Source organism: Protomyctophum parallelum (genome assembly GCF_964188405.1).
Source record: "Protomyctophum parallelum genome assembly, chromosome: 21".
Classification (NCBI taxonomy): Eukaryota; Metazoa; Chordata; class Actinopteri; order Myctophiformes; family Myctophidae; genus Protomyctophum; species Protomyctophum parallelum.
The window spans coordinates 41,946,996-41,967,843 of NC_139713.1; the positions used below are offsets into that span (position 1 = coordinate 41,946,996).

Sequence of the window (20,848 nt, forward strand, 5' to 3'; positions counted from 1 at the left end):
CTGTAAAGTTTTCTGTTCCCATCAACAGAAACAGCCACCATTTCAGGGCTACAGGCCGGACAGACAAACAGTTCCTTTCCCAGAAGCCGGTTCTCTACAGAGTTGCAGTAAGTGTACTGCAGAAAGCTCCTCTGAAAAGAGTCTGCATTCACTTTTCCAGTCTGAAAGAAATACATAATATAATGGAAAAAAAAATCTGTACAACTGTCCAACCGTACGACATTATCAAACTAATTACTCACTCTTCCAAAATGCACTGTTCTCTGGTCTAACAGGGCTGTGAAGGCTTGTCTCGACATTCCTGGAGCTGTAGTCTTCATAGCTTCAAAGGAATGGAAGATGTCTTTGTGGAATAGGGTCTGTCCTTGCATTGTTGTAGGCCAGTAGCCACTTCTTATAAAGTCCCTGACCTCTGGAGACCACTGCTTACTGCACTGGTTGCATGATAACACCGGAACGTGAAGATCATAACGGCCTGAGAGTACATGAGACAAAAGTAACAGGGGGCACGAAAGTTATGTTGTCCTTTAAACACATACCTATCCACATCGCGTGTGTGTGTGTATCTAGATTGATAGACATAAATTCCTACCATTTATGCAAACCAGTATGATGGGTCTACCGACAGATACTGCAACATTAAATGTGTCGCAGGTGCATATATTTGCCGGATAGGCGGTTGGCAGCAAACAGTCTGAAAAGACAAGAGGACAATCTGGATGAAATGTTTGGTTTGAATGAAGGTACATGGATAACACATTTTAATATAGGAGACAATGTTGTATGTTAATTTAAAAAAGAGACACAAACCTTGTTCACAAATGGTGTATTTACCATCGATGAGTTTCACTGACTCCGTTGGGGGAATGTATTTATAATACCCAAACATTGTGGTTTGCCTATTGTGTAGAATGTGATGTTCATGAACCAAACGGTCACATTCCACACAAAACCACTCTGACGGCATACAGTCCCCACAACGGATGACTGCTTCTCTCAAACGACAGTGTTGACACACCATCTTCACAATAGTCTCTGCAGACAGCAAGTTGTCGACATTGTGTTCTCTTGCTTGTTGCCAAGAGAAGTGTGCATCTTTCTGTCTTTGGGTCCAATTGGGCTGTTCTACACCATGATCCTGCACATCAATGCCTGCCGAGTCCTGTATAAGCTCCTCGAGCCTCTGCAAATTAAAATCTTTGGGAGAGAAATGGAAAAACAAACATACCGTAATTTGCAACACCACTGCCACAGCTTTCTTTTGAGGAGTGTATTTTAAGTAGTTTTTATACTTACCAGGTTCTTGGTAGCCAAGACATGGAGATGAGACAGATTTACTGACAGAGGCAGTGGATGTAGATGTAACTATTTGGAAGTAAAAATAGCAAAAACCACATTAGACCAAATAATTTCAAACTCTTAGGCAGTATAAATATCACAACAATAACACTATCAAACGATTACCCTACACCTAATCAAAGACCACTCTCTATGAATGAAGTCCTTGCCATACGTTTTGAGATGGAGACTAACCATTAGTTGAAGTCCTTTTCCTTGGTCTCTTTCCTGTGGGAAGAGGAACCCCATTTGCGTCTCTCTTCAACCAGATCACTTCAGGGCATGAGACTTCAGGTTTCTTTGTCACTGGCAGTTTCTTCTAGATGGACACACGTCATGAAATATAGAGAAATAGGCATCAACTAACAGAAGTTAAATTAATTAGGCCTACACATTGATGTACAAGAATGTAACTTACTTCTGCCTTCATTAATGCTTGCCCGACCAGAGCAAGACCTTCCAATCTGGCCTTATTAGACACCGAGTCTGCCTTTATGTGGGTTGACATTGTACTGAAACAATAAAAAAATGTGTAAGTTGTTAGTCATTAGTAAACGGTTGGACCCTGTTAGAATGGAAACAAGTGTAATGCTTTATCATGGTGATATCTTCCACAGTAACTGTTTTTGTATGGACCTGTGGAATAACTATAAATCAATCAGGCGTCAATCAGTAGGACATCCTACACCTACCTATGTGGATGTAGGCTACAAAAAACACAAAACACAAAAGAGCTGGCCAAAAGTAGACTCTTTTGTGTCTGTACTGTACGTAGACTGGACTCTGGAGACACCAATGGAGGGCTTGTCTAAGAATGACAAGAGAGTTTGAGAGATTAAGTATTTGGTTTAGTACTCTTCCACAGTGCGGGGCAATATGCCAACTACACTGTATTCCTAACTACACCCTGCTGGATTCCTAGATACTTAATCTTAATCAATGTGCTGGATATAATAACCAAAAACATTTCTGGTTGGTGCCGGGCCATCCTCCAGCAAGTAAATAAGTCGCACATGAGCATAAGTAGTAATATTTTATTTTTATCCCAGTTTTTTCACCCAGTGCCAATTATCCTGGGTGCTACACTTCCTCTGCCAACCTGGGGGGGCAGCGGACTGACCTCATGCCTCCTCCTATGCATGAGGAGTCCAAGCTGCTTCTTTTCACCTGACGGGGGAATTTCCCCGGCCGGACGTAGCGTGTGGAAGGAACACGTTATTCCGACTTTCCCCTCCATCAGGCGGCCCAGCTGGCCAGGGGGATGTAGTTTTAGAGACCAGGATTACTGCATGTTTTTGTGAGGGTACCTACCCTAGGGGATACGGGGAGAACATGCAAACTCCACATAGAAAGGTCCCTTTGCCTCGGGTATGGGCACTGATGACGCGGAGGAGGGAACACGCCCCCAGCACCCACAGCGTCCAGAGTGGGAATCGAACCCAGGACCTTCTAGCTGTGAGGCGACAGCACTACCGACTGTTCCACCGTGCCCCCAAGTAGTAATATTTTGATTAAATGAAAACGGTGGGCTCTATTGTAAACAAGTATTAAATGCTTTATGGTGTCGTCCACTCACAGTTAACAGTTTTGTATTGAGTTCTGCTTGAAATATACTGTAATTCTGCAATAGTCCGGCAGCTGTGGTGCACGGGTGGGACATTTGGTATAGTATTCTTTATTGGCCTAAAATATTGTCTATATATATATATAATATACGTATACATTCATGAATCCACTTGTTGACCGGCTGTCGGTATATGTCAAAAATCCCAAACTTTCCTTATGCTTCAAGTAGCATGTGACATGTAAAACTATGGGGTTTTCATGATTCTGAACCAAGCTTTCGTTTTGCACAAAAAATACTCCTTGGGCTATAAAGAGCCATAGCCACTTGCCCAAAATGTGCTGATCGACTTCATCACATTTGTCACGACTGCTATGGTCATGAATGCATGTAGGCTATAGACAATATTTTAGGCCAATACAAAAAAGACTATATAGCCTACCACGTGTCTCACTTTAAACAAAAGAAGCCTGTCGGCTGACGGACTACAGACTGTTAATAAAATATTCAATCAAACAAAAAAAGCGGTGTGAACTATAGTCTTGATCACTTTCTGTAAACCTATTGTGAACCTACTGTGTCCATGTTATTGTTAGCTAGCAGCCATATGCTAACCCTAGCTAGGTAGGTCTTTAGTTCTAACTTGTATCTGAACTGAATGCAATAATTATGTCACATGGCCCCGTCATTTAACGTGAGGCAAAAAAGACACAACAACTAGATCGATATAGACTTTGATACAAAAATATACCTTACCTTTCTAGTGAGACAACTGCAGTTAAGGTACTAGCATAGTACTGTAGTAGTGTAGTTAGTTACTAGTAGACGCTCAGACGGATATAAAACCGGATCTTAAACAAGAGAATGCTTCCGGTTTCCGGACAAAACTAAGATAAATTAAATAATACAATAAAAACATCCATATCTACATATTCCGTGTGGATTTCAAATATAAGGTTATTAACCCATGCCCACTGATGTTACAATTATGTACGGTCGATCAACTAATAATAAGAATTATTATTATCGTGGTCTGGGAGGGAAGTCTGTTAATTACGTTGAAAAGTTACGTGTTGCTCATTTCATATCGATAGCACCTGGAAGAGTGGATTACGTCTGCATCCAAAAAAATTAAGTGCTTACCCCATGGATGTTAAAATGCTTTGCGGGCCCGCAGAATTAACCATATCTTCCGTGTTGTTCAATTAAAAAGCATTTTAATCCGTTCGATGGCCATTTCTTCCTATTTCTTTCAACTACGACCCTATCGTTTAGTAGGTGTACTGCATGCTGATACAGTGAACGTTCTTTTAGAAAGTTGCGTTCGATCCGATTAAAATGCTTTTTATTAAACAATACGGAAGGAACGGGTACTTCCGTGAGCCCGTCAAATATTGTAACAATTATGGCCTTGGGATAAGCCTAAAGATGAACGTTTATGTAGAAGTAAGGGCCAAATGTGGAGGAAGTAAACGATGGCTTCATAGCCATGCCCAAATATGTATTACAGACGGAGCCTTAAATGTTATAAAATGAATTACAAAAAGTCAATAACAATTATGTTTATTAAAATACAATACCATACATACATAAAAATGCACGACAGAAGCGATATCAGCTTGGATCATTTCAATTTTTTTTGAATTTTTTTAACCTATAGGTTTCAATGGTGGGCATAATAGTACGCTATGAACGGACTTGCGGTGTGGGTTTTTTTTTTAGTCACGTGACATCATCCGGGACACGAATCCATAGGTTTCACTGGTGGGACTTTTAGTATGATATGAACGGACTGCGGTACCTACTAGTATTCTATGAACGGAACGGCAGTGTACCAGTCCGTTCTATTTCAACGAGTTGGCCTGCGACCAGGTTGGTTTAAAGAGATGTTTCACTTTCAAACATGTTGGGGGATTTTAACATCCACTCAGACTTTTGTGAGGACCCCATTTTTTAAGTTGATTTGTTTAACATAATGTGTCAATATAGACTATAGATCGCACACCGGCCTTGAGCTCCACATTTTTATTTAATGGAGAAGAGGATACAACGATTCAACCCCTTCAGGTCTTCGTCAGGATATGTTAAATTAATCTATCATGGTTAAAATGCTGTTTGAAAATACAATGGGAAGCTTGTATATGGACTTTTAAAATGGCCCCAAACTGTGAAATACGCCTTTCATATATTTGACCAATGGCTGTAGCCATAATATATAAGAACGTACACAATATGTATTTTGTAACACATTTTATTTCATCCATACTTACAACACATGTACAAAATGTGATTGTGTGCTAATTTCTTCCCTGTCACAGACAATGTGTATCATTTAAAATGTCTTAAAAATGTCCAATAAGAAAATCCATTAACAATTTAAACAAAATCAAATCACAAAAAATATCTGAAATGGTAACCAGAAAACCAGACATTTGAAACATGATCTATTCTACATACAACCGAGAATAGCCCTACATGTCATTTGAACACTACTGTATTTCTGTGTCACTAATAATACATCACAACATTCACTTGTGCCACAATGTCTAACCCAATTATTTGGGTTTCTCTCCAGTATGAATTCTCTGGTGGCTTTTAAGGTGTGCCATTCGAGAGAAGTGTTGTCCACAATCATGACATCCATATGGTTTCTCTCCAGTGTGAATTATCTGGTGTGTTTTAAGATTTCCCATTGTAGAGAAGTGTTGTCCACACTGATCACATCCATAGGGTTTCTCTCCAGTGTGAATTCTCTGGTGTGTTTTAAGGTTTGCCATTAGAGAGAAGTGTTGTCCACACTGATCACATCCATAGGGTTTCTCTCCAGTGTGAATTTTGTGGTGTCTTTTAAGTCTGGGCATTGTAGGGAAGTGTTGTCCACACTGATCACATCCATAGGGTTTCTCCCCAGTGTGAATTATCTGGTGTTGTTTAAGGCTGGACGTCTGAGAGAAGTGTTGTCCACACTGATCACATCCATAGGGTTTCTCTCCAGTGTGAATTCTCTGGTGTGTTTTAAGATCGCTCAAATGAGAGAAGTGTTTCCCACAATGAACACACCCATAGGGTTTCTCTCCAGTGTGAATCCTCTGGTGTATTTTAAGGCTGGACGTTTCAGAGAAGTGTTGTCCACACTGATCACATCCATAGGGTTTCTCTCCAGTATGAATTCTCTGGTGGCTTTTAAGGTGTGCCATTTGAGAGAAATGCTGTCCACACTGATCACATCCATAGGGTTTCTCTCCAGTGTGAATTCTCTGGTGTTTTTTAAGGTTTCCCATTGCAGAGAAGTGTTGTCCACACTGATCACATCCATAGGGTTTCTCGCCAGTGTGAATCATCTGGTGTGTTTTAAGTTTAGACATTGTAGGGAAGCGTTTACCACACTGATCACAGCAGTGGCATTTTTGCTTAGCCAAGCTTCTTTGTTCATTCACCTCTGGTAGAACATGGAAACCAGACTGATGATGCAACACTGAATTGGAAACAAAGACAAAGGAAATGTTGTTTGGAGGCATCCCTGGACTTAAAATAGTGTGAAGTTAATATACCCAATTATCAATTTAGCATCCATTTATAATTTGATTATACAATAGTTTTTTTTTTTACAATAATTTGAGAAAATACATAAGCAGGTACTCAATGCTAAAATAAATCAAAACAAACAAATAACTAGATAAAAATACACCCTTATGGCATGCTGTATATCCATATAAACACAGTAAGTAACTTACAGAGGTCTTGGTGATCATTGGGTCCTCCCTGTTGAGCAGAACTGTTCATGGTGGCATTGGTAGAGTTCATCTTCAGCTGAAGTCTGGAGTCCACAGTCAGATCTGATCAGAAAGTATTGATATCCTGGAGGAGTTGTGGAGAACTGACAACTACAAACTCTTCTTATACTAGAGAGTCTGAGGTGGAACCATTAACTGCTTGGTGTTGATTGGCCAAAGAGTGGAACAATAGAATCATCAGCCACCAATCACAGCCTAACAAAAGGCTGCATGTCCTCCACCCCTCTCTGACTCCTCCCCCAGGTCTTGCTCTATGCAACATTCTAGAAATAAACTGCTAACTGTGAGATTGCTTTGTAAGCTTCATATTTAATATATGAATCTATCTATATCCAATATAGAGTATCTGACTATCTGGATAATATATGTACAGTGTAATTGAATAAGTGGATATTAATTAATTGTTACTACAGCAGAGCCATTAAGAGGATTTCTTTACATTATTCCATTAACATAGCACCAGCTCTGGTGAAGAAACAACAAGAAAAACTTATTTTGCCACCCACCCCCTATAGTATTGCAAACAGTCTTCATAAATAGTACACAAGCCTTCACATCTTGTCTTTTACAAGAATACTACTGCACACCCTGTACCTTTTATATATTTTTATTTTATTAAGTTGCAATGTAAGTTCAATTAGACTTTAGAAGACAGTGGTGGGGTTTCTGTACAGGACTGGTCAAGGCCTAACAGCAAATTAGTATATTGTCAAATCCTCAAAGTTTCATAGCAAATTGCGCTCTATTGTTCTCATTTAATCGCTTATCTATATTTGCAGTGAAATCCCATTGTGTAATGTGTACGCCATGGGTCCATAGTGTAAGGCATTAATTAATGATCAGGATAAGTCATCATCCGTATAATAATTATATCCTATATCCACCATTACATTGTTTTTAACAACAGAGACACAATAACAGCAACAACTGTATTCGTGTAAACCTGTACAACTTTAAGTCATTGTTCAGGTTGTGTTGCTCTGAGGGAATGAGGGGCACTGGATTAGTTTCAATAGGGTTGTGATGACTTTTATTCAATGTTTTTTTCAAATGCTAAATAATGAACAAAACCCACATTTCTTCCCACCGGTTAAAATGTAAACAGGCTAAATGATGATGGCTGATGCTTCATTCACTGTAGACAATGCATTCAAATGCAGAGATTAAACGTGTTAATGGTCACTGGTTGTCTGTCATTGGACAGATCACCTGTTAATGATCACATTATGGATGAACTGAGACCATTTTACACCTCTTTGACTCTGAGTTTCAACAGAACTACATAAATAGGTCCATCGCACAGAACTTATTATTATCATCCTTTGTGAAATGTTAAAGGGGCTGTAACTTGTAACATGGTTTATGTTTTGTTAAAATAGCTCTAGTAATAATTGTTATATTGTTTGTTCAGTAACAGATCTTCCCACGTCTCCATTCCCATTTCAGTAACATAAGTGTTATCCTTTCATAATGTGAAATGTGTAAATAATATAACTGACCAGTACTATGAAGAGAAGAAGGCCCATGGGCTCTACAATTCAAGAACTTATGACACAATATTTTGTCCACAGGTTTTAATTTACTGCTCACATGTGCTTACCACATATATCACTAAATACATTAGGCCTATATACAAAAATGTGTGCTAATTAAGTGAGAATTGGCCATTTGAGAACAAGTTCAATTTGTTTCCACTTTAGTATAGAAGACAGTTTATTCAGTTGGTGTTGTGACTTTAGATAGATATTGTAAATGACTTGCCATGATAAGGAGAGGTGGTGGAGTAAGCTGGTTTAGACAGTTTGAGGGTGCAATGGAGTTGAGAGGTTTTGTCCAATGCGTTTTTTTACTACTTTCCATTGTTTTATTTGATTAAGGTGCGATGTAAGTTGAATTTGTTTCCACTTTACTATAGAAGACAGTGTGTGTTGTTGAGGGGAAAGGGGGAGGCAGGGAGGCAGGGGGGGGGTATCGGGCCCCCATTAGCCTACATGAAAGATGTTGTTGAATGTTGTTGAATGATGTTCTATTAGTTTAGGTTTTGTGTATTATTAGTAATGTGAGTTCAATTTGTTTCCACTTTAGTATAGAAGACAGTTTCTGTACAGGACTGGTCAAGGCCTAAGAACACTTTAGTATAGAAGACAGTTTCTGTACAGGACTGGTCAAGGCCTAAGACGGTTTCATTTTAAACTGCATTTACAGTGAAATCTCTTAATGTAAATTGCTTAATGTAAATCGCTCTGGATTAAGAGCGTCTTCTAAATACCTGGACAACTTTAAGTATTTAAGTCATTGTTCAGGTTGTGTTGCTCTGAGGGAATGAGCAGCACTCAGGTGTGTGGAATTAGTTTCAATAGGGTTGTGATGACTGCACTTTTTTTCAATGTTTATTCAAATGCTAAATAATGAACAAAACCCACATTTCTTCCCACCGTTTAAAATGTAAACGGGCTAAATGATGATGGCTGATGCTTCATTCACTATAGACAATGCATTCAAATGCAGAGATTAAACGTGTTAATGGTCACTGGTTGTCTGTCATTAGACAGATCACCTGTTAATGATCACATTATGGATGACCTGAGACCATTTTACACCTCTTTGACTCTGAGTTTCAACAGAACTACAGAAATAGTCTATGACACAGAACTTATTATTATTATCCTTTGTGAAATGTTAAAGGTGCTGTAACTTGTAACATGGGATATGTGTTGTTAAAATAGCTCTAGTAATCATTGTTATATTGTTTGTTCAGTAACAGAGATCTTCCCACGTCTCCATACCCATTTCAGTAACATAAGTATTATCCTTTCATAATGTGAAATGTGTCAATAATATAACTGACCAGTACTATGAAGAGAAGAAGGCCCATGGGCTCTACAATGTAAGAATTTATGACACAATATTTCGTTCACAGGTTTTAAATAAATAAAAAAAAGCTCACATGTGCTTACCACATATATATCTATAAAATGCACTAGGCCTATATACAAAAACGTGTGCTAATTTCTCTCTCTCAGTTGAAATGGTAACCAGAGAACTGGCCATTTGAGAACATGATGAGTAGGAAAGAGAGAGAATACATCTTGTGATGTCAAATATAAAATCAAATAAGGAAAAAAGACAGAAATGCCGCAAGTAGAAAAAGTAGAAAATAAAAAAATGAATTAAAGGTAATATAAATCACTCATCGCAAACATTATGACAATCAGTCACCAGAATACAGGTGTTTTCAATTAATCTGAAAGGAGATGTAGTTTGCACACCGGCATTGAGCTAATTACTAAAAGCTTTTCCTCACATATCACAATTATTTGGGTTTCTTTACAGTATGAATTCTCTGGTGTCTATTCAGGCTGGACTTGTCAGAGAAGTGTTGTCCACACAGATCACATCCATAAGGTTTCTCACCAGTGTGAATTCGCTGGTGTGTTTTAAGGTTGGACAACTGAGAGAAGTGTTGTCCACACTGATCACATCCATAGGGTTTCTCTCCAGTGTGAATTCTCTGGTGGCTTTTAAGGTTTGTCAAACCAGAGAAGTGTTTCTCACAATGTTCACATTCATAGGCTTTCTCTCCAGTGTGAATTATCTGGTGTGTTTTAAGGTTTCCCATTGTAGAAAAGTGTTGTCCACACTGATCACATCCATAGGGTTTCTCTCCAGTGTGAATTCTCTGGTGGGTTTTAAGGCTTGACATTTGAGAGAAGTGTTGTCCACATTGATCACATCCATAGGGTTTCTCTCCAGTGTGAATTCTCTGGTGTGTTTTAAGGTGGTACAAATGAGAGAAGTCTTTCCCACAATTAACACATCCATAGGGTTTCTCTCCAGTGTGAATTCTCTGGTGGATTTTAAGGCTGGACATTCGAGGGAAGTGTTGCCCACACTGATCACATCCATGTGGTTTCTCCCCAGTGTGAATCCTCTGGTGCATTTTCAGGGTGGGCTTGTGAGAGAAGTGTTGTCCACACTGATCACATCCATAGGGTTTCTCTCCAGTGTGAATTATTTGGTGTTTTTTCAGGGTGGACTTGTCAGAGAAGTGTTGTCCACACTGATCACATCCATAGGGTTTCTCTCCAGTGTGAATCCTCTGGTGTGTTTTAAGGTGACCCATTAGAGAGAAGTGTTGTCCACACTGATCACATCCATAGGGTTTCTCTCCTGTGTGAATTCTCTGGTGGCTTTTAAGGCTGGACATTGTAGGGAAGCGTTTACCACACTGATCACAGCAGTGGCATTTTTGCTTAGCCAAGCTTCTTTGTTCATTCACCTCTGGTAGAACAGGGAAGCCAGACTGATGATGCAACACTGAATTTGTAAACAAAGACAAAGGAAATGTTGTTTAGAGGCATTCCTTAAAAATAGCACAAACTAGTGTGAAGTTAATTATCAATTTAGCATCCATTTATAATTCGATTCTACAATTGTTTTATATTTTAGAAAAGACACAAAAACAGGTAGTCAATGCTAATATTAAATAGAAAACAAACATGACTAGATAAATAAAATGCATTGCATGCTGTATATCCATAGACACAGTAAGTAACTTACATAGGTCTTGATGATCATTGGGTCCTCCCTGTTGAGCAGAATCGTTTGAGGTGGCATTGAGAGAGTCCATCTTCGCTTCAAGTCCACAGTCAGATGAGATCAGAAAGTATTGATATCCTGGAGGAGTTGTGGAGAACTGACAACTACAAACTCTTCTTATACTAGAGAGTCTGAGGTGGAACCACTAACTGCTTGGTGTTGATTGGCCAAAGAGAACAATTGAATCATCAGCAACCAATCACAACCTAAGAAACTGCTGCATGTGATCCACCCCTCTCTGACTCCTCCCCCAGGTATTGCTCTATGCAACATTCTAGAAATAAACTGCTAACTGTGAGATTACTTTGTAAGCTTCATATTTAATATATTAATCTATCTATATCCATATAGAGTATCTGGATAATATATGCACAGTCTAAAATATTGAATAAGTGGATATTAATGGAGTGTTACTGCAGCAGAGCCATTAAGAGGATTTCTTTACATTATTTCAGTAACATAGAACCAGCTCTGGTGAAGAAACAACAAGAAAAACAGTTTTCCAAAACTATTGTTTTCAAAACACAAACTGCCACCCACCCCCTATAGTATTGCAAACAGTCTTCATAAATAGTACACAAGCCTTCACATCTTGTATTTTACAAGTATACTACTGCACATCCCATTATGTAATGTGTAGGCCATGTGTCCATAGTGTAAGGCTTTGTTAATTCATGATCAGGATAAGTCATCGTCCGTATAATAATTATATCCTATATCCATCATTACATTGTTTTTAACAACAGAGACACAATAACAGCAACAACTGTATTTGTGTAAACCTGGACAACTTTAAGTCTTTAAGTCATTGTTCAGGTTGTGTTGCTCTGAGGGAATGAGGGGCACTGAATTAGTTTCAATAGGGTTGTGATGACTTTTATTCAATGTTTTTTCAAATGCTAAATAATTAACAAACCCACATTTCTTCCCACCGGTTAAAATGTAAACAGGCTAAATGATGATGGCTGATGCTTCATTCACTATAGACAATGCATTCAAATGCAGAGATTAAACGTGTTAATGGTCACTGGTTGTCTGTCATTGGACAGATCACCTGTTAATGATCACAACATGGATGAACTGAGACCATTTTACACCTCTTTGACTCTGAGTTTCAACAGAACTACAGAAATAGGTCTATCACACAGAACATATTATTATTATCCTTTGTGAAATGTTAAAGATTCAGTAACTTGTAACACATGGGATCTTCCCACTTCTCCATACCCATTTCACCATTGGGCCCCCATTAGCCTAGAAAGAGCCAATTGTCCCCTGTTGTTGTTGTTGTTGTTGATGTTCTATTAGTTTTGTGTATTATTAATATTTTTTGTTACAAACTGGCACAACTGAAGCACTGCTAAAAGCTGGATTTCAAATAAAGCTTGATGACATCATCAATATGTGATTCACCATAATGGTCTCCTACTGGAGACTGATGTTATCAAACTATACGGTATGGATATTATGTACATGCACTGAGTATCTGGATAAATATGTACAATCTAACTGAATATGTGGATATGAATGAATTGTTACTGCAGCAGAGCCATTCATCTTGAGGATTTCTCCATGTTATTTCAGTAACATCAGAACCAAGTATAAGCAAAGTTATTTGTTTTCCCAGGGAAGTGGACTAAGCTCAGTAACTTGTTTACAGCCACACCCTGCTCATAGAACATTTCATGGTAGGGGTTCAATGCCTTGCTCAAGGGCACTTCAGCCATGGTAATTTTAACGTGCCGGTCCGGGGATTTGAACTGGCGACCTTCCAGTATCAACACCGCTCTGATAAAAAACAAATCTTGACTTTAAACATGTATTAAAAACAAGAAAACAGAACTAAAAACAGTTAACAAGACTCAAACTGCCACCCACCCCCTAAAATGATTTCACAGTCTTTATGCATTGTAGACAAGCCTTCACATCTTGTCTTTTACAAGTATATATCGCGCCCCCTGTAATTTTATTATTTTATGTGTTAGGTTCAATTTGTTTCCACTTTAGTATAGAAGACAGTGGTCTGGTTTCTGTACAGGACTGGTCAAGGCCTAACAGCAAATAAGTATATTGTCAAATCAAAGTCTCATATCCTATTGTGCTCTATTGGTTTCATTGTATTTCTAATCTATATTATTTACAGTGAAATTCCATTGTGTAATGTGTAGGCCTGTGTGCAGAAACATGTGTCCATAGTGTAAGGTATTATTAATAAATGATCAGGATAAGTCAAGATAAATCAGGATAAGTCATAATCCTTATACAATTATATCCTATATTCATGATTTGTTTGTTCAGTAACAGAGGTTACTGTCTCCATATCCAGTCATATAAATCATAGTGAAACTGGAAGGGATTGAATGAAAATACATTGAACTAAAACATAAGCTGAAACATCTTTGCAGGGTTCTCTCTCAATAGGTAAAATGATAAGATAAATAATGAACAAACCCCACATTAAACAGGCTAAATGATGATGGCTGATGCTTCGTTCACTATAGACAAGCATTCAAATGAAGTATGGCATTGGACAGATCACCTGTTAATGATCACATTATGCATGAACTGAGACCATTTTACACCTCTTTGACTCTGAGTTTCAACAGAACTACAGAAATAGGTCCATCACAGAACCTATTATCATTATCCTTTGTGAAATGTTAAAGGTGCTGTAACTTGTAAGGGATATGTTTAGCTCTAGTAATCATTGTTAGATTGTTTGTTCAGTAACAGACATCTTCCCACGTCTCCATACCCATTTCACCAACATAATTATTACTCTTTCATAATGTGAAATGTGTTAATAAAATTGACCAGTAATATGAAGAGAAGAAGGCCCATGGGCTCTACAATTTAAGAACTTATGACACAATATTTCGTTCAGGTTTAAAAATGTGCTTACCACATATATCACTATAAAATACTATATACAAAAACGTGTGCTAATTTCTCTCTCAGTTGGAATGGAGACCAATCTGAAATGGTAACCAGATAATTGGCCATTTGAGATGCCTTTTTCCCCTCACTGTTTATTTTCCCCTTTACCTCCCTTATGATTAATTCCTGTTCTGTTCTTTGACTATATAGAAGTGTCTATTTGTACGTCTCTAAATGTTTTGATGAATTGAACAAGGTGGACCTTCTTGTAAAAAAGTGTAATGCTTAATTGGGTCGTCCACTCACAGTTAACAGTCTTTGTATTGAGTTTGTGCTTGAAATGTACTGTAATTCTGCAAACTGTTAATACATATTTCAATCAAAACAAATCAATCAATGATCTGAGTAGGAAAGAGAGAGAATAGATCTTGTGAGGTCAAAGTACAATGTCAATATAAAATAAAAAAGAATAAAAAAGGAGAAAGTAGAAAAATCAAAAAAATAAAAGTAATAAAGATCACTCACCCTCACACATTATGACAATCAGTCACCAGAATACAGGTGTTTTCACTGAATCTGAAAGGAGATGTAGTTCGCACACCGGCCTTGAGCTCCACATTTTATTTCATGGAGAAGAGGATACAACGCTTCGTCAGGATAGGTTCAATTAATCTAACATGGTTAAAATGGTGTTTGAAAATAATATGGGAAGCTTGTATATGGACTTCTGTTAAAATGGCCCCAAACTGTGAAATACCCCTTTCATATATTTGATCAATGGCTGTAGCCATAATATATAAGAACGTACACAATATGTATTTTGTAACACATTTTATTTCATCCTTACTTACAACACATGCATGTACAAAATGTGATTGTGGGCTAATTTCTTCCCTGTCACAGACAATGTGTCTAATTTAAAACGTCTTGAACAATGTCCAATAAGAAAATTCATTAACAAGTTAAACAAAATCGATCTATACATACAGATGTATGGTCACAAAAGATATCTGAAATGGTAACCAGAGAACTGGCCATTTGAAACATGATCTATTCTACATGAAAGCGAGAATATGCCTACATGTTATTTGAACACTACTGTATTTCTGTGTCACTAATCATACATCACAATATTCACTTGTGCCACAATGTCTAATATAGAATTAATCAACAAATTAGTTTCATTGCCACATCATTCTTGATCATCATGCTCGTTCATAAGTTCATGACGTTTTCGGTGGCTTGAATTAGTAAAAATATTCCTACATTGACCACAAGGGAACAGTTTAAATTCAGTGTGTACAACACAGTGAACCCTGTGTAATTACTAAAAGCTTTTCCTCACATATCACAATTATTTGGGTTTCTCTACAGTATGAATTTTCTGGTGTGTTTTAAGGTTGGACAACTGAGAGAAGTGTTGTCCACACTGATCACATCCATAGGGTTTCTCTCCAGTGTGAATTCTCTGGTGGCTTTTAAGGTTTGTCAAACCAGAGAAGTGTTTCTCACAATGTTCACATTCATAGGCTTTCTCTCCAGTGTGAATTATCTGGTGTGTTTTAAGGTTTCCCATTGTAGAAAAGTGTTGTCCACACTGATCACATCCATAGGGTTTCTCTCCAGTGTGAATTCTCTGGTGGGTTTTAAGGCTTGACATTTGAGAGAAGTGTTGTCCACATTGATCACATCCATAGGGTTTCTCTCCAGTGTGAATTCTCTGGTGTGTTTTAAGGTGGTACAAATGAGAGAAGTCTTTCCCACAATTAACACATCCATAGGGTTTCTCTCCAGTGTGAATTCTCTGGTGGATTTTAAGGCTGGACATTCGAGGGAAGTGTTGCCCACACTGATCACATCCATGTGGTTTCTCCCCAGTGTGAATCCTCTGGTGCATTTTCAGGGTGGGCTTGTGAGAGAAGTGTTGTCCACACTGATCACATCCATAGGGTTTCTCTCCAGTGTGAATTATTTGGTGTTTTTTCAGGGTGGACTTGTCAGAGAAGTGTTGTCCACACTGATCACATCCATAGGGTTTCTCTCCAGTGTGAATCCTCTGGTGTGTTTTAAGGTGACCCATTAGAGAGAAGTGTTGTCCACACTGATCACATCCATAGGGTTTCTCTCCTGTGTGAATTCTCTGGTGGCTTTTAAGGCTGGACATTGTAGGGAAGCGTTTACCACACTGATCACAGCAGTGGCATTTTTGCTTAGCCAAGCTTCTTTGTTCATTCACCTCTGGTAGAACAGGGAAGCCAGACTGATGATGCAACACTGAATTTGTAAACAAAGACAAAGGAAATGTTGTTTAGAGGCATTCCTTAAAAATAGCACAAACTAGTGTGAAGTTAATTATCAATTTAGCATCCATTTATAATTCGATTCTACAATTGTTTTATATTTTAGAAAAGACACAAAAACAGGTAGTCAATGCTAATATTAAATAGAAAACAAACATGACTAGATAAATAAAATGCATTGCATGCTGTATATCCATAGACACAGTAAGTAACTTACATAGGTCTTGATGATCATTGGGTCCTCCCTGTTGAGCAGAATCGTTTGAGGTGGCATTGAGAGAGTCCATCTTCGCTTCAAGTCCACAGTCAGATGAGATCAGAAAGTATTGATATCCTGGAGGAGTTGTGGAGAACTGACAACTACAAACTCTTCTTATACTAGAGAGTCTGAGGTGGAACCACTAACTGCTTGGTGTTGATTGGCCAAAGAGAACAATTGAATCATCAGCAACCAATCACAACCTAAGAAACTGCTGCATGTGATCCACCCCTCTCTGACTCCTCCCCCAGGTATTGCTCTATGCAACATTCTAGAAATAAACTGCTAACTGTGAGATTACTTTGTAAGCTTCATATTTAATATATTAATCTATCTATATCCATATAGAGTATCTGGATAATATATGCACAGTCTAAAATATTGAATAAGTGGATATTAATGGAGTGTTACTGCAGCAGAGCCATTAAGAGGATTTCTTTACATTATTTCAGTAACATAGAACCAGCTCTGGTGAAGAAACAACAAGAAAAACAGTTTTCCAAAACTATTGTTTTCAAAACACAAACTGCCACCCACCCCCTATAGTATTGCAAACAGTCTTCATAAATAGTACACAAGCCTTCACATCTTGTATTTTACAAGTATACTACTGCACATCCCATTATGTAATGTGTAGGCCATGTGTCCATAGTGTAAGGCTTTGTTAATTCATGATCAGGATAAGTCATCGTCCGTATAATAATTATATCCTATATCCATCATTACATTGTTTTTAACAACAGAGACACAATAACAGCAACAACTGTATTTGTGTAAACCTGGACAACTTTAAGTCTTTAAGTCATTGTTCAGGTTGTGTTGCTCTGAGGGAATGAGGGGCACTGAATTAGTTTCAATAGGGTTGTGATGACTTTTATTCAATGTTTTTTCAAATGCTAAATAATTAACAAACCCACATTTCTTCCCACCGGTTAAAATGTAAACAGGCTAAATGATGATGGCTGATGCTTCATTCACTATAGACAATGCATTCAAATGCAGAGATTAAACGTGTTAATGGTCACTGGTTGTCTGTCATTGGACAGATCACCTGTTAATGATCACAACATGGATGAACTGAGACCATTTTACACCTCTTTGACTCTGAGTTTCAACAGAACTACAGAAATAGGTCTATCACACAGAACATATTATTATTATCCTTTGTGAAATGTTAAAGATTCAGTAACTTGTAACACATGGGATCTTCCCACTTCTCCATACCCATTTCACCATTGGGCCCCCATTAGCCTAGAAAGAGCCAATTGTCCCCTGTTGTTGTTGTTGTTGTTGATGTTCTATTAGTTTTGTGTATTATTAATATTTTTTGTTACAAACTGGCACAACTGAAGCACTGCTAAAAGCTGGATTTCAAATAAAGCTTGATGACATCATCAATATGTGATTCACCATAATGGTCTCCTACTGGAGACTGATGTTATCAAACTATACGGTATGGATATTATGTACATGCACTGAGTATCTGGATAAATATGTACAATCTAACTGAATATGTGGATATGAATGAATTGTTACTGCAGCAGAGCCATTCATCTTGAGGATTTCTCCACGTTATTTCAGTAACATCAGAACCAAGTATAAGCAAAGTTATTTGTTTTCCCAGGGAAGTGGACTAAGCTCAGTAACTTGTTTACAGCCACACCCTGCTCATAGAACATTTCATGGTAGGGGTTCAATGCCTTGCTCAAGGGCACTTCAGCCATGGTAATTTTAACGTGCCGGTCCGGGGATTTGAACTGGCGACCTTCCAGTATCAACACCGCTCTGATAAAAAACAAATCTTGACTTTAAACATGTATTAAAAACAAGAAAACAGAACTAAAAACAGTTAACAAGACTCAAACTGCCACCCACCCCCTAAAATGATTTCACAGTCTTTATGCATTGTAGACAAGCCTTCACATCTTGTCTTTTACAAGTATATATCGCGCCCCCTGTAATTTTATTATTTTATGTGTTAGGTTCAATTTGTTTCCACTTTAGTATAGAAGACAGTGGTCTGGTTTCTGTACAGGACTGGTCAAGGCCTAACAGCAAATAAGTATATTGTCAAATCAAAGTCTCATATCCTATTGTGCTCTATTGGTTTCATTGTATTTCTAATCTATATTATTTACAGTGAAATTCCATTGTGTAATGTGTAGGCCTGTGTGCAGAAACATGTGTCCATAGTGTAAGGTATTATTAATAAATGATCAGGATAAGTCAAGATAAATCAGGATAAGTCATAATCCTTATACAATTATATCCTATATTCATGATTTGTTTGTTCAGTAACAGAGGTTACTGTCTCCATATCCAGTCATATAAATCATAGTGAAACTGGAAGGGATTGAATGAAAATACATTGAACTAAAACATAAGCTGAAACATCTTTGCAGGGTTCTCTCTCAATAGGTAAAATGATAAGATAAATAATGAACAAACCCCACATTAAACAGGCTAAATGATGATGGCTGATGCTTCGTTCACTATAGACAAGCATTCAAATGAAGTATGGCATTGGACAGATCACCTGTTAATGATCACATTATGCATGAACTGAGACCATTTTACACCTCTTTGACTCTGAGTTTCAACAGAACTACAGAAATAGGTCCATCACAGAACCTATTATCATTATCCTTTGTGAAATGTTAAAGGTGCTGTAACTTGTAAGGGATATGTTTAGCTCTAGTAATCATTGTTAGATTGTTTGTTCAGTAACAGACATCTTCCCACGTCTCCATACCCATTTCACCAACATAATTATTACTCTTTCATAATGTGAAATGTGTTAATAAAATTGACCAGTAATATGAAGAGAAGAAGGCCCATGGGCTCTACAATTTAAGAACTTATGACACAATATTTCGTTCAGGTTTAAAAATGTGCTTACCACATATATCACTATAAAATACTATATACAAAAACGTGTGCTAATTTCTCTCTCAGTGGGAATGGAGACCAATCTGAAATGGTAACCAGATAATTGGCCATTTGAGATGCCTTTTTCCCCTCACTGTTTATTTTCCCCTTTACCTCCCTTATGATTAATTCCTGTTCTGTTCTTTGACTATATAGAAGTGTCTATTTGTACGTCTCTAAATGTTTTGATGAATTGAACAAGGTGGACCTTCTTGTAAAAAAGTGTAATGCTTAATTGGGTCGTCCACTCACAGTTAACAGTCTTTGTATTGAGTTTGTGCTTGAAATGTACTGTAATTCTGCAAACTGTTAATACATATTTCAATCAAAACAAATCAATCAATGATCTGAGTAGGAAAGAGAGAGAATAGATCTTGTGAGGTCAAAGTACAATGTCAATATAAAATAAAAAAGAATAAAAAAGGAGAAAGTAGAAAAATCAAAAAAATAAAAGTAATAAAGATCACTCACCCTCACACATTATGACAATCAGTCACCAGAATACAGGTGTTTTCACTGAATCTGAAAGGAGATGTAGTTCGCACACCGGCCTTGAGCTCCACATTTTATTTCATGGAGAAGAGGATACAACGCTTCGTCAGGATAGGTTCAATTAATCTAACATGGTTAAAATGGTGTTTGAAAATAATATGGGAAGCTTGTATATGGACTTCTGTTAAAATGGCCCCAAACTGTGAAATACCCCTTTCATATATTTGATCAATGGCTGTAGCCATAATATATAAGAACGTACACAATATGTATTTTGTAACACATTTTATTTCATCCTTACTTACAACACATGCATGTACAAAATGTGATTGTGGGCTAATTTCTTCCCTGTCACAGACAATGTGTCTAATTTAAAACGTCTTGAACAATGTCCAATAAGAAAATTCATTAACAAGTTAAACAAAATCGATCTATACATACAGATGTATGGTCACAAAAGATATCTGAAATGGTAACCAGAGAACTGGCCATTTGAAACATGATCTATTCTACATGAAAGCGAGAATATGCCTACATGTTATTTGAACACTACTGTATTTCTGTGTCACTAATCATACATCACAATATTCACTTGTGCCACAATGTCTAATATAGAATTAATCAACAAATTAGTTTCATTGCCACATCATTCTTGATCATCATGCTCGTTCATAAGTTCATGACGTTTTCGGTGGCT

General features: G+C 37.6%; 1 protein-coding gene across 1 annotated transcript; it reads right to left on the reverse strand.

Annotated features, from left to right (window-relative positions):
* Positions 1-230: 230 nt before the first annotated feature.
* LOC310879636 (uncharacterized protein) lies at positions 231-1,846 on the reverse strand (the record flags this gene model as incomplete). The annotated part of the gene is made up of 6 exons (XM_083794406.1): positions 231-475; positions 593-694; positions 811-1,197; positions 1,297-1,365; positions 1,534-1,657; positions 1,757-1,846. The coding sequence occupies 6 exons, from the start codon at positions 1,844-1,846 to the stop codon at positions 231-233; spliced, it is 1,017 nt and encodes a 338-aa protein (XP_083650532.1).
* Between the last annotated feature and the right edge of the window lie 19,002 nt (positions 1,847-20,848).